Consider the following 14,972-nt stretch of genomic DNA (forward strand, 5'->3'; position numbering starts at 1 on the left):
AGTAATGCATCATCACGATCACCCTAGAGTTTGCAGTTGTGCACTAGTCTGAGTCCACTTTCACAGGTCAGCACTGCCAGTTGTTGCACTTCCTTCCTGAGGCATGGCTGCTCCGTTCCTGCGAGCATTATCAGTTCCATTAGTGCACACTGAAGAAGAGAGATTGCACTGGGCCCTTCTCTGAAGCTCATGCTTTCTTTATGTAGATCCAACTTCTGACTGCTACCAATTGCTTCTCTCTGGAGAAGGTCTTGTGATATCTCTGGTGGGCAGGTCTCCTCCCAGAGATCCCACGTGCTGTTTTTGTCTGAGGATGTCTCTATTTCCCCTTCACTTGTGAAGGGTGGTTTCACTGAACACAGAGTTCCAGGCTGGCAGTTGTCCTCTCAGTACTTAGACATTTCGTTTCCTCTTGCCTCTCCCATGCTTCTGTGGGATTTCTCTGTTTGGTTTCCAGATATTTGAACAGGAGATGCCAGGGTATAGATTCTTTGGTATTGACCTTGCATGAGGTTCTCTGAGCTCCCTGGATCTGGGGTTTGGAAAAATCTCCCCTGATAGCAAAGTCTTTGCTCTGCCCCTGTGGTACAGCTCCAATCCCTTTCATAGCTGCCCTTCATTCTGAGATGCTCTGCTTTTCTCCTAATTTCTCTGCATTTCAGTTTAGGACATTTCTCTTACCACATTGCTCTGTCTTTATTTCCTCTGGCTCTTTCCTCTGTTGTTTTCATCCTTACACACTGTGCTTGGGTTGCTTTATTTTTCTTATTTTTGCATTGATTGGGTGGCTCATTACTTTTTATTTTTCAGGGTTTCTAATATAGCCACAAAAATTACAGACTTCCTGCCATTTTCTTTTTTCTTGCATCATTTTCCTCTCTTTTATATTTTTTTCTATTTCTCCTCTTTTAGAGGTTCCTGTGCATATTTAATGTAGTAGGTGCTTAATGATATCTTTATCCCTTCTGGAACAATTTAAGGCCCCAGGCCTTCCTTAAAAGCCTTTATTATATTTTATATTACTTCTTTTTTTCTGAATTTCTATTATTTTTAAATTGTATTTTTTTTAGTAGACTAATACTTTGGTGGATGGTACCTCCCCATCCCAAAGTTGAGAAGTTATGAACAGGTGCACAGTGAGAAGCACACTCTACCTGTCCTGCTCACCCACCTGGCAGTAGCCAGGGGTTTGGTTGAGCTTCCAGAGGGTATGTGTGCACAGGTGTGTGTGGGTGTGCACGTGCATCTCCTTCCTCACCCACTCTACAGCCTTTAGTGTCTCATAGCTATTTAAGTATCTAGTGTCTGTCACCATGTATTCCTTGTTGGTGGGCCAGGAGCTGCATTTGTCCACCTTGTCCCGCCCCGTGAGTTAGGTGTCTTGTGATTTCTCACAGTCATGTTGCCTAGGTTAGGACACGGTGTGAGTTCATAGCTGGTTTTCCTTTCTTGTTTCTCAGTCTTGCTTCTGGGATCCCCTACCTTTGTCCTGGAATATGTCCTGTGTGCCCTCCTCTCAGGGAGTCATTACTGGTGAGCGCTTCTCCACCCCCCACCTCCACCCCCCACTCACTGTTGCCACCCTTCCTCTGTCAGCCTGGGGGGGGAGGGCTCCCACCCACCCTCCACACGCTCTGGGAGGTCTGTGGCGCTCTGGGAGGTCTGTGGCGTTCTGCACCTGAGGGTGGGTGATTTTAATCACTTCTGGAAGTTTCTCAGCTACTGTGTCCTTGATCGTTGCCTTCCTGTGCTTTCTGTTCTTTCTCTCTCATTCTGATAGAAACCCTCATCATCCCTGTTCTGCCCTCAGCTGTCCTGCTGGCTCCTGTTTTCTCTTTGTCCTTTGTTCTCCTTTCCAGTTTCTTCTTAACATTTCTCTTCCCAAGCATGGAGTATGGAGTTTGTCTTCAGCCACACCTGAAGGCCATTTTTACTGATTTGAATTTTTAAATTGTTCTTTTACCTTGTTAAGCTTCATTTAGTCTGTTTTTTTGTTTTAAATTTGCTGGTTTCTTTGATGTATTGTTTCTCACTGATGATTTAAGTCCTTTTCTTTATTGTTTTAAACATACCATGCATACCTCTTCTGCTTTTGATTCTATTACCTGAGTACTGTTGTTTTAATTCTCCTAATTATTGTGTTTGCAGGTCTGTTTTCATTTGTATTCTGGGGATATTTATTTATTTATTTATTTATTTATTTACTTACTTACTTACTTACTTACTTACTTACTATGACCTTATGATCCTTAAAACTTTCTCTTTGGAACTTACTTGATGCCTGGAGCGAGGTTCTTCTTTTGCAGCCAGGGTCTCTGCTTGCTCCCTCCCAATGCTCCTGCCCCATGCTCCCACCCCATGCATCTGCGGTTTGGGCTGTTGTGTCATCCGTCAGCCTGAAGTCATTGCTGATGTGTGAGCATGTATGGTCTGTTTCGTTCTAAAGATTGTCTGCTGTGGATACCGATCTTTTTAGTCCTGGTTCTCCGCTCTGATCTTCCACTCTGTTCAGGGACCATGTTTTTCCTTCTCCCCTGCATGAAGGGCTGATTCCATTCCACCCCAGGGAGGCTCTGGCTCTGGCTCCAGGGCTGGCCACTCTCTCTGGACTCAGGAGGAACCCAGGAGGTTTAGAGTCTGTTGATATAAGAGAGCACGTGTGAGGGACGGCATGTGTTTGGATCATGTGCCATGCACTTTTGTGTGGCAGAGCCCACAGAGTAGGGCGCCCCTGTTCTTTGGGAACTGGGGAGTGCATGGCTCATCCAGGCACTAGTCAGGGTGATCTTGTCAGGTGGGAAAGTGGCATGTCACCTTTGGCCTCTGTCCCTGCCGGGGCTTGGCAGCACCTGAGGAGGCAGAGTCTGGAACCCTGTGAGCCAGGCTTTGTTGTGCCTGCAGCTGCTGGCTGGTTTGCTGACAACCCCCAGCACACAACAGAGAAGGCCCAAAGAGAGGTGCCCCAGGGAATACTGGTCCCCCAGGGTTTGCACTCTGTTTAGGTCTCCTGTTGAGTGCTTTGTCTGTGATGTTGGGTGTGCCTCCCAGCATCAGAGCAGAAAGGGTTTAGGCTGGAGAGGAGGAAACAGAATAGAGAGCCCTTGCGTGCCAGTCCAGGTGCTACGAACTGTGCCTATTGCTTGGGGCTCACCAGGTTTTTGGACTTAGCATGCACCTTTACCCGTGTCCTCCCTCCTTTCTGCAGCCTCTTCTGTCCTGATATCTGATGCTCAGAATACCCATCAGGGAGATTACAGAAGGCCACAGCCTGACCCAGCTCTTGGGGGCTGGGGTGCTAGTGTTCCTGGGCATGATGGGCTGTGGGGGTGGGGGGGTGGGGTGTGTGCCTGGGGGCCTGAGTCTTTGAGTCCCTGGGACCGGCCCAGGATGAATGAGGGGAAGTGGAACCTGGCAGAGCTGTCCTTGAGATGGTGGCTGAATTGGTAAACTCACAGGGGAGGCTACGGGAGGAGCCTGGGGGGCAGAGGAGGGTAAGGGAGGAGCCTGGAGGGCAGAGAGGAGAGTAGACATCCTTTTCACAGCCAGACCTGTCAGCCTGGCCCTGTGGAGAAGAGTGCTTCTGGTGGGGGCCACTTTGGGCCATGGGACATGGGTGGCAGCTGAGATGCAGCCCACTGGGTGCTGGGGGCAGAGCCTGTGTCCAGGCTGGCCCAGCGCTGGTTGTCCTGTTCTGGGCTGCCCGCACAGGGGCCGAGGCCTCTCTCTCTCCTGCTTTCCTACACCATTCTAAAATTGCTTCTACACCAATAAATAGAAGCACAAGAGAGTAAATTTCATTTTTGTCAAATGCTCTTGGCTTTCTAGAGCATGTCAGGTGGTCAGGCTGTTCCTTTTCTTTGGTCTCTGTACCCTTAGAGGTGGTCATCTCCCCAACTCCTGCTGTTTTTAGGTGGGGCTGATGTCACCACAGAGACCTCTGTGCCCACAGCCCCTCGGGTTGGCCTCCTTCCTGTGGGAGACCCCCAGACCCCTGGTGCCTGGGCAGCTATTGGCAGGTAGGAGGAGGACTTGCTCATGAGCTCAGAACTGCTCCCTGGTCCACCAGGAGGGGCTCAGTGCTCACCTGGGTTCATCTTCCAGCTGCTAAGAGGGGGTGCTGGGATCCACACCCAATGGAGAGGGAACCTCGCCCACATGGGCCATTTCATCCTGGGTCCCTTGGCCTGGCCCCTTCTCTCATGGTGGGAACATGGGGACTGTGGGCTGCTGGCTGGGAACCCTACCCCTCAGGTTCTCTGAGCCACCTTCCTCAGCTCTGGTTTGAAGAGTGGATAAGCCAGGCCACACCTCTGTGAGCATCTTTTCCAGCTTTCCACTGGTGAGTTGTAATGGAGACAGTCTGGTGTCAGAAAGAAGAGAAACAGAACAGCCCAGGGCACTGCCCCCTTCCATTGGGCCAGCAAGCCCAGGACAGGCAGAGCTCGTTGGTGCTGTGGGCTGGCCCTGGTCCCCTCCTCCCATGTCCCTCGTGACTAGATGTGATCATTACCCCAGCCCTTCTACGTTATGTTCCTTAATGATCTTGGCTCATCTTTTAGACCCCCTGTGGGTTGTCATGCCTCTGTTTTTGCACAAAAAGGGTGAGTTGAGAGAGATTAAGTCACTTGCCCAGGGTTTCACAGCTGGCTAGTGGTGAAGTTGTGAAGTTAGGATTTGATCCCAGGTTTGTGTGACCCCAGAGGTGAACCTCCCCAGTGCTTGTCATTGTCCAGTAGCTGGAGGCCCCTGGCTATGTTGCCCGAAGCTCCCTGGGAGGCCCCTCCCAGCAGCAGGGAGCCTTCTGCTGGGGGCATTAGGGCTTGTTAGGATCAGAAGCCTCTAGAGATGTTCCTGCTCTCAGCCTGCCACCTTCAAGTACAAGGGCATATTTAGGGCTTGATCTGGTGAAGATTTATTGCATGTGTGTGCAACTCATACACATGCACGCACATACTCATGCACACACACATGCTCTCAGAAGCCCTCCCCTTTCCATGTCTCTGGCTGAATCTGTCGCTTGTCTTGGGTTCTCTCACCTTCCCCGTGGTTCTAGGCCTTTGTTCTCCTGCCCATGGCTCTGTTCATTGGCCCAGACTCATGGGAGCCTTTTCCTTAGCCTGCAAATAGGCCGACCTCAGACCACATGTGCAGAAGTCTCCCTTCCCTGCTGTAAGCCACAGTCTTTTGGGAGCTCATAGGCTGACATATGAAAACATTCCTGCCATCATGGAACCCTGCAAACCTGGAGCAGTGCTGGCATGAGAGACAGGCAGGGCGTAAGGCTCCTCCCTCCTGGGGCTGGAGGAGAAGGAAAGAGAGATGCCAGCAGTGAGCAGAGTGTGGTGAGAGCTGTGCTGGGTAGCTGTGTAGCCGACAGCCTGGACTGGACATGTCCTGTGTGACCCAGGGGTCAGTATGGCTGAGAAATCTTGAGGGACAGGTGGGGGACAGGTGGGAGGCAGGTGGCCTTTGCCATTGTCAAGGGCAGGGCTTCTTGCATTGATCCCCATGGGTCCCAGGTCATGCACCATGTGGAGAGGTAGGGCAAGGACTTGCTTCCTGTGGATGACCTGACAGCATCTGCTGATGGATTAGATGGGGAGGGTCCTTGCTCAGACTTTGTGTTCCACCCTTTGTCTCCTTCTGACTCCGTCCTGCCAGGGTGCTCTTGCTGGGGCTCCCAGCACCTGCCAGCCCCCTGAATTGGGCCAGTGCCCATCCTCTCTGTGCAGCTTTGATGAGCAGTTCAGCACCTCTGTGCCTCCACTTCCTTCCCAGAAGACCGTGGCCTGGACTTGATGGTCATTCCTCCCCAGTGTCAGGATTGGCTCCCCACCACCACTGAGCACTGCTCAGGTACTCCATCCCATCGTTCCCACAGAAGGAAGCATTGATTTGTCCAGAACCCCTCATCTCTGCCCTCCTCAGGTTCTGGGCCCTCTGGGGGGCGTATTCCAGAAGACCCCTCCTATCCCTGGTACAGAGAGGTGGGCCGGGTCGTGAGCTGTCTGTCCTGGAGTCAGGCACTGGCCTGTCAGTCCTCGCTGAGAGGCTCCATCTACAAGGTGGAGGGGCACAGTCTCCCAGCAGTCCAGCTCTTTGAGGCCTGGGGGCAGGCGGGCCAGTGAGTGTGACCCCCAGATGTGAGGTGGCTGGGGCCAGCATGCTCATTCTCAGACGACTGGGGCTGATGAGAACAGAGCAGAGTCTCAGGCACTGCTGTCGATTGGTGGCTCCCCTGGGTGGCGACCCCTCGTGGGTCGGGGCCTCCCCTGCCACTACGCCTGCAGTGCCTGCTTCACTTCTGTGTGGATGATCCTGCCTGCATCCGTGTGGAGCTGCCCCGAGTTCTGTGATGAGCAGTTGTGCTGGCTTTCACACAGGACCGCTCCAGGCCCAAGGAGAGGCGCTTGGTGGGAAGCAGCCTCTTGTTTGTGCTTTGGGTGCGACTCAGAGGCTTCTGCACAGACCAAGTACCTGTTTGTTCAGGGATTAATTGCCGACATTTGCTCAAGTGGAAATGAAGCAAACTTTACCATAAGCAGAATTGGTCATTAAAAAGTCATTATCAAATCAAACCGGCACATTTCTTGGTCTTTTACTGGTAATGACAAAACAATTTCTTTAACAGGTAGAACAACAAACTTGCTAGTTTGTGTGCTTCTCTTCACCTGCCTCGGCGCTCTGGGAGATGTGATGGAGGGGCCTTGCACTGAAAGGCAGCGTTGTGGGGATTTATGGGTCAGTCGAAGGGGACAATTGCAGCTTGTTTATTCAAGGAGGATGCCCCCAGCCCTCTGGGGCGCCGGCACTCTGGTAGCCACAACTCTGGTAACCAGCTCGAACAGTAAAAGTCAATATGAAGATAGAGGATTCCAATAAAATAAGGACACTCGATAAACCTTCCTGTGGAAACAGATTTCCCACGGATGTGTGACCAGTTCCAGGTGGATTTGTAACTTTAATTTCTCACTTATTGAATTTCTTGTCAGCCTCTAATTGTGGAGTCCACACCAGAGTGATGACCGGGTCTGAGGCCCATAAGCCCTGCACCTTCCTCCTGTCTCACCTGAGAAGGAGGGCCTCTCCCACCGAGAGAACACTAAGTTGGAGGCCATTTCGGGTCCATAAATGTGCCTTTGAGCCTGTGCGCTATGGGCCGTCCCTATGGCATGTCTGGACGCCCTGCTCTGGAGAGTCAGGGGCCGAGAGGTAGTGAGGCTGTGTCAGGGCTGGTGCAGAATGCGCCTGTGAACCTGTGGAGATCTGTTTGCTGACATGGGTAAGATCGTTGGGCCTTGCTTATTGGGCAATGCGTGTATGCAGCATCCGTGACAGCATTGATCTTCACATCATCCTTTGAGACTAGCAGATTACCCCACTAATCTGGGAATTGAGGATGGGGATGAATGCTCTGACCTCGGATGCCCAGCTAGCCTGGGGCAGAGTTGGGATCAACCTGGCCCTTGTAAAACCTGCCCTTTCATTTGGGCCTGTGCTGCCCTAGGCAGAGGCGTGGAGCTCTGTGTCCAACACACCAGCACCAATCTCTCTGGACTCACGTTTGTGAAAAAGACTCTCAGGCCCCACCAGATCTCAGCAGATCTCAGACTGAGCTGACATCCCACAAACACCCCAAGATGTTTTCAAGCATGAGGGTATGAAGAGTGTGCTTAGAGTGCCTGGGCTTCCTGCACGATTACTTGATTGTCTCTGTGTAGGCTTCCCAGGCGATGGCAGGAGGGTAGGTGCCATCTCCCAGCTCAGGCTGGGGATCTGTTTAGGCTGAGGAAGAATCCAGGCCCACAGTCAGGGAGTGAGGAAGGGTGGTGAGCGACCCACCGGAGAGACAGCAGCTCCTTTCCTGGCATGGGTACCCTTTGCACAGGCCATCCAGAGTCTGCTGGACCCAGGGACACCTTGGGTCTCTGCAGCCTTTCCTGACTGGCCTCCAGAGGGTTGTCTCCCTCCACAAACTCTGAGGATGGGATCTTCCAGTTCTGGGCAGGAGAAGCTGTCCACCTCTCCCAGGGCCCCTGACTCTGGCTCATGCTCAGCCTTAATAGGCATTTCTAGCAGAGCACCACTGAGCAGTAGCTTCTCTGTGGTTTAGTCCTGACGTCTTCCACAAAACCTGGGTGCATCTTTGCACAGCACCCACATTGCCCAAGAAATGGAGAAAGGGTGCTGAGCAGGGCAAGTGTCTCTGTGCTCTGGGGGTGTGGGCCCAGGCATCCCATGAGCTCTGTGGGGAGACCGACAGGGAGCTCGCCCAGGCCAGAACTGTTTAGTAGGGGGTTTGGGGTGGTTCAGAGTCTGGACGGGTCTTGCTTGGCTTCTCACTCTGATCTGGATGCCTGCTGCTTGGGTGGATCTCTCTTCTCTCCTGCTGCGTGGAACATCACCCAGAATGTTGGGTGTTGGAGGCCAGGTCAGAAGTCACAGGAGGTAGGATATTCAAACCCATTGCCTGGCATGGGGCAGAGAGCTCCTGCATACCTGGGGGAGTCAGCAGGCACAGGGAGGGATCTCTGGCCACTGTAGGTCTCCACAAACCCTGTGGCTGAAGGCCACCCAGGCAGTCGTAGGACCATGCTGGATCCTGGTTGTGCTCAGGCTACTGGTTCAGAGCTGCTACGGGTGGCCCTGTTGTGGCCTAGCTGGGCTCTGTCAAGCCATTGTGAATCCAAATGATACTGAGCTCTTTGAGGGGCCATGTGAGGCCACTCTGGCCTGATGACCTGCCCTCTGTGCCCACAGGAACGAGACGGAATGCGCGCCATCCTGGGTTCCTACGACAGTGAGCTGACCTCGGCCGAGTACTCACCCCAGCTGACTCGTCGCATGCGTGAGGCCGAGGACATGGTGCAGAAAGTACATGCCCACAGCTCAGAGATAGAGGTGAGTGTGCAGGCGGGCGAGGGCCATCCATCCACCTGTCTTCTGTGTGCTGGCTCTGAGCTCTGACCCATTGCCCCGGGAGAGGAGGGCCCACAGAGGGGCTGCTGGTGGTACTGTTGTTAAAATGCAGACATTCAGCTGAATGGGGAATGTCAGCCCCAGCTGTACTAGTGAGTCATCATAAATATAAGTGCATTAATAGCCATTTTATTACAACACATTTGACTCCACATGAAACATTAATGAAGAGAGATTTGCAGGGAGGACTCCCTGACACCTTCAGTCATCCCCAGCATTTTTTACATTGGGAGATCCCTCCTGTCTGTGCACGCCCTGTGTGCCCTAATTAGTTAATTGCAAGGCTGATAGTTTGGCACCTCCAGTGCCATCGGTGTGGGGTTTTTTTATGTCGGGGTAATGAGGGGCTGTTGAGCATGGGTACCCTGTCTTGCCTCCTGGTCCTGCACATTTGGCCCTTAGCCCTGAGGCTCCCAGCACAGGCTCAGCCCTCCTCGTGAAGGGTTTTAGGCAACACGAAATGCAGAGGCTTCCAGCAGACAGATGGGCACTGGCTTTGTTTTACCTCTTTGCCAGTGGCTCCCATTCTCTTCCTGTCTTCGCCTCCCGGAGTCCTGCCTGCTTGCTCAGGAGAGAAGGTTCCCAACTCCCTTGTTTCCCTTTCTGTGGTCAGAAGTGTAATGGGGAATCACCCCAGCCTTCATGTTCACCCCTCTGGAGTCCTGGGCGAGTGCTCATAGGTGGAAGATAGCCAGGCTCAGCTAGCTTCACCAACACAATTGTCTTTTCCTTTTTGTCCTGGTCACTGTCCTCTTTCCTCCTGCATGGGGGCACAGATCGGCCCTTCCAGGAACAGGTCAGCCTCTTGCTGCTTGTCTGCCCTCCTCCCAGGTCAGACTGACCCAGATTGGGATGGAGACCTCCCCCCCCCCCTCCCCACTGTCCAGCCCAGAGCTCCTGCTCCCTGGAATCCCATCTTATGCTGGGCGCTAATCCTGAGACACAGCTTTAGAGCCCTGGGTGCTGGCTCTGCTTGCCATCCTGCCTGCTGGAGCAGAGGCCCTGGTCCTTCAGGAAAGCCATCCTGGCAGTCCAGTTCATCCCCACATGCCCTCCACACCGTCCTACACAACAGGCTCTGTTAGCTTTACAAGAACCCATCTGAGCCCATGCTGCTATCTGCAGGAAGGACCAAGCATAGGGAGACTGACATCCAAGCATTCCTAGGTCAGGCCTACTGGTCACTGTCCCCTAGCCTTTCTGGAACATCAGGGAGCAGGTGAAGAGAAGCTTACTGACCTCAGGTGTTAGTGATCAGCAGCCCATCCCCCCCCAACCTGCAGCAAGTGGAGGCAGCATGTAGGTCAGTGCACTGTGGAGGTCAGATCTGGACCCTGTCCCTTCCTGCTCAGAGACCTGGGTCCACCCCATCAAGGGCTGTGAACCACTGGCCCCCACCAGGTGGCAGCAGATGAAGCCATGGGTCCTGCTCTGTGTACAGGCCTTGGGTGGGGGTGAGGGGGTTCTCCTTGGCCTCTGTTCCTTCTCCTCTCGTAACTGAGACCCCCCTCTGGCCTCCCTCCAGCCCTTTCTTGGAACCTGTGCTGGGGGAAGGGTGTCCTTCCCGGAAGGCTGAATGCTAGCTGTCTAGCACATGTCGTTGGGGCCATGCAGGATGCGGCGAGGATGAGGGGCCCTGGGTGAGGTGGCATGGCGCATGGCGATGCCTGCCACGTGCAAGATCCACAGAGCTCCTTCTGCCAGAGGACTGGTGCCTGGCGAGCTCAGTTCTGTGCTAGCTGCTACTGGAGCTTAGGCACCTCTGCCCTCAGGGCTGGCCACGGGATCAGGATGCGGGTGTGGTGTGAGGAAATATATGGGGAGCCCTGCCTGGTCCACCTTCAGGGACATCCTTCATCCTCACAGAGGCCACATTGCTCACGCTATCCCATGTCTTATATATAGTCTAGTCTGGTCCTTCAGCAGCCAGAACGGGGATAATCCTAAGGGGTTTCTTCTGATCACTCAGTGATGTCACAGAAGTGCACCAAGAGGCACAAACATAGCAAGTAGCATTTTCTGTGGTCCATGGAGGGTAATAGGTATTTTGATGGCAGTATGATGTAGAAGGGAATGAAAAGTGGAGATGCATGAAATACTCACCTGGCTCCCATGCATTATAGCCAGTGGCCCCGTCAACAGTGTGGAAACCAGTCTCCCTTTGTGGGCCCCATGAAGTCATTAGCTGCCCCACAAGTGGCCATTCTCATGTGGACTCTAGGGTGGGCTCCGTAGGCATGTTGGAGAGTGTGTAGCCCCTAAAGCGAAGGGCCGACTTTCTGTCAAGACTTTCTCTCTTTCTCAGTACCACGCAGCCTCTCCTGTGGCACTGGGGCCACCTGGTGTCCCTGACGTGAGGTCATTGCTGGTGGGCGCCCCTGGAGCTACTTGCCATCCACGAGAAGGTCTGAGCCAGGGAGAAGGTGGCCCCAGCTTTAGGAACTGAGCCTATAGCAATGAAAGAAAGGGATTCAGAGGGGGGTCAGGGGTGGGTCTCAGGTTCAGGAAAGAGTTGAGGCAAGCTCCCAGGTGAAGTAGATCCTGGTGCTGTGCCCAGAGCAGCAGCACCAGGATCAGCCCACCCGGTCATGCCAGCAGTAGGGGGGGAGGTGCTGTGGCAACTGGAGCTGAACAGCTCTGCCCCTCCCACTGTCTCCTCCTGTGATGGGCCTGAGTCTCTTGACAGGGGAGTGTCCTGTCGTGTCCCCTCCCCCCCCCCCCCCCCCCCCCCCCGCCACCCTGAGGGTGGGCATGCCCCCCCAGCCTCTGTAGGCATTCCCATGTGCTCTGTTCACGCTGGATGGGGGACCAGGCTCAGGCTGGAGACATGGTCCTTCCCCAACTCTTCCCTGAGTCAACAAACGAGTTTTTTGGGTTCTTTTTTCCTTTTTTTTTTTTTTTTTTTTTTTTTAAGATTTATTTATTCATGAGAAACACAGAGAGGGAGAGGCAGAGAGACACAGGCAGAGGGAGAAGCAGACACTATGCAGGGAACCCAATGTGGGACTCCATCCCAGGACCCTAGGATCACACCCTGAGCTGAAGGCAGTCACTTAACCATTGAGCCACCCAGGCGTCCCTGTTTTTTTTTTTCAAATAGGGTTTTTGGTGTACAGGTTCCTCAGGAGCTAGTGGGGCCGGGAGAGGAGGATAAGGTTTCACCCTGCTGGGCGGCTCACGTGGGGGCCACAGGCTGTGAGTTGGGGTCTCCTAGATCTGGGAGCCTCATGCATGTTCAGGAGGTAGTGGTAGAGCTCCTTTTAGGTGGAGCACCAAACCCCAGACATGGGCCTAACTTGCATTTGGCCCCAGCATGCTCCTGGCAGAGCCAAGAGCCCCGCAGGAGGACAGGCAGGCATCTGAGGGTGTAGTGGGTTCACTGTGTTCATACAGACTCACAGAGCACTGGGCTCTGCGGCAGCCTGGGGGGCCCAGCCATACCCACCCCCCATCTGCAGCCTGCCCTTTCTAGGGGATGGGCCTCCAGGGATCCAGACTTTTTACGTAAGGGCATCTGTGAAGCTGGGGTCTCTGAAGCCCATTTTACCCTTTCTCTCAGCTGTGGGGTTGCATTCCAGACAGAAGGCCCGAGTCCCTCCCTGCCAAGGCCCTGGGTTGTGGCCTCAGCTCTACCTGCCTGCCTCCTGATACTCGATGGGCAGGCAGGCAGCTCTGGGAGAGACCTGTGGCTCAGTGAGTGGAGCTGGCCCGTCAGGCTTGGGCAGGGGCAGCTCATTGGTTCAGGGAGCAGGTGCAGGCACCTCAGCTTGAACTCCACCCTCCAGGTCACAGAGGCTACATGCTGGCCACAGGGTGCTGCTCCCCAGGGCACGGGGTGGGTTTTCCTGTTCTTATTAAACAGTAATGTTTTGTGTATTAGGAACTCGAGAGCTTTAAACATTGCTCCGAGGGGCCTGTCAGAAGTTTATTAGCTGAGCACCACACATTGACGCATAGGAAAAAGTTCTATCACTTCATAGAACCTGGTTGTGAAGGTTCCTTAGTGCCTCCCGGACAAGACATCTGTCACTATGATGAGGCATGCACTGCTCAGGGGATGCATGCAGGCCCCGGAAGAGCAGCTGTGTGCTGAGTGCTTGCTGGTGAGCCCCCAAAGTCTCCTATTTTGTTCAAGTGCCTTAAGGAGCTGTGGAGAGCCACGAGGTGCATGCAGGGAGAACACCCCCACAGCCCTCAGGGTCTGATTACGGAGGCGGATTAACTCTCCCCAGCTCCCCCCCGGCCTGATGGATTGCCTGTCTAGAAAGGCAGGGTCCGGGGGGACAGAAGAAGAGAACATTACCGTGATGGAACTCAGGGTAGGCCTAATGGTTGTGGGGTGTGCGTGTCTTTCTGCCTCTCCCCCTCCCCCTACTTCTGCTTCCTTGTGTTGCCTTCCTTGTTTTGTGTTCTGCCTTCAGGCCTACCTTGTCTTTTCCCTCCCTCTTGCCTCTCTCTGCCATGACCTCCCTCTCTGCCCCATCCCACACCCTGAGCTTCTGTGTCTTCTCGCTTGGGTCAGCAGATTGGCCCAGCCCACAAAGGGCCACACTATACACTCTGTGGGCTGTGCGGCCGCATGCTCAGCTCTGTGATTATGGCCACTGGAAAGCAGCTTTGGGCCACTTGTGAATGGTGGGCATTGCTGTGTGCCAGTAAAACTACTGACAGAACAGGTGGGGGACCTGGATTTGGGTGCTGGCTATAGGTGTCCTACTGTCATCTAGCGCCACTCTTCCTGGGACTCCCAGCATGCTGCTGCTAGTGTGAAGCCACCACGACAGTGTGGGGCCCCTGGGCCAGGTTGGTGGATGGACGGGCGTAGGGAGAGAGCTGCTCTAGTGCACCTAACTGTTCACTAACGGGGAGGGACAGGGGTTCTGGGAGTTTGACAACCTCCCCTGCTCCTTCTGAGCCACTGCATTTCACTCCTTTAGCTTAATCAGATAGTTCTGATGTGGAGCACGTTTTGAGTCTGGCAGACACGTTTCAAGGAAACAAACTGGAAGTGCTGAGAATGGGAGAATCCCAGTAGCCCGTCTCTGGTGAAGTTTGTGCTGTTTTGCATGGATTTTATTTATTCCACTTAATAAAGCATCTGCATAAGTTGGTAGCATATGTCATGAACCTTCCTCTGTCAACAGAGCTATAAATATGCAGCTCGTGCCACCCTGATTCCACATATCAGCCTGATTTGTTTTTCTAATTTATTTAATTAAAACAGATTATGGTGCTGCTGGCTTCATGAAGGTATGTGGAAAATCCCAATTTCAGATTGCGGCAGGAAATTTCCAATTTCCAGTGTCAGGAGAATGGCTGTCCCATTGCTTCCATCTCCCTGTCCTTGTGTTACTTCTGTGAGGTCCCGATGACAGTGTTCCCACCCTCCTGCTCAGGAGGGGCATAATTTGGCCTCTGGAGGAGCCCTGGGTAGTTCAGCAGGTCTGAGATCCTCTTTTCTTAGGAAGGTACCTTCTCACTTTTCCTTTCACAAAGAACTCTGGGGGACTATCCTGTGGACAAGCACACATAAGACAGTGAAAAACCTTGGGACAGTGTTAAAAGATGGGCAGAGTGTAACAGACAGGGGGACAAGAAGGGGTAAGTGAGATGAGCTGGGCTCAGGGAAGTCTCTGTAGGGAGCACTTTTGGAGCCTGCAGGCGGGCAGACCCATGGGAGACGGATATTGGTGGAGGCTCTGGCTCCCGTGCTCAGGACAGAGACAGGAGGTTGGGGCTCAAAGCTGGTGGCAGGCTCTGTGTAGACACCTCAGTGGAGCAATGGCCTCTGGGCTTGGGCCCCATTGTCACTCTGAGAAAGGCAGTCACTAGGCTTGCAGAGCCAGCACGCCTGCTGTACTGAGGATACAGTCTAATTAGCTATGATCCTGTCATCGTGCTGTGTATGAGTCTCCAGGTCTCATTCACTGTACGACCAGGGGTGCATTCTTGTGTAGCATGCGTACACCTGCCTGTCCCTCCTACCCCGGCCT

The 14,972-nt window shown here is 53.6% G+C and overlaps 1 protein-coding gene across 9 annotated transcripts in view; it reads left to right on the forward strand.

Annotated features, from left to right (window-relative positions):
* MAD1L1 (mitotic arrest deficient 1 like 1) overlaps positions 1-14,972 on the forward strand; it is a 345,798-nt gene that overhangs the window by 177,488 nt on the left and 153,338 nt on the right. For all 9 annotated transcript variants that reach the window (XM_072753315.1, XM_026011310.2, XM_072753319.1 and 6 more), the window contains one exon: positions 8,761-8,901. In XM_072753315.1, coding sequence (XP_072609416.1) covers positions 8,761-8,901 — 141 coding nt within the window. The remainder of the gene's footprint in view (positions 1-8,760; positions 8,902-14,972) is intronic.

This window comes from Vulpes vulpes, chromosome 3, assembly GCF_048418805.1.
Source record: "Vulpes vulpes isolate BD-2025 chromosome 3, VulVul3, whole genome shotgun sequence".
NCBI classification, from domain to species: Eukaryota; Metazoa; Chordata; class Mammalia; order Carnivora; family Canidae; genus Vulpes; species Vulpes vulpes.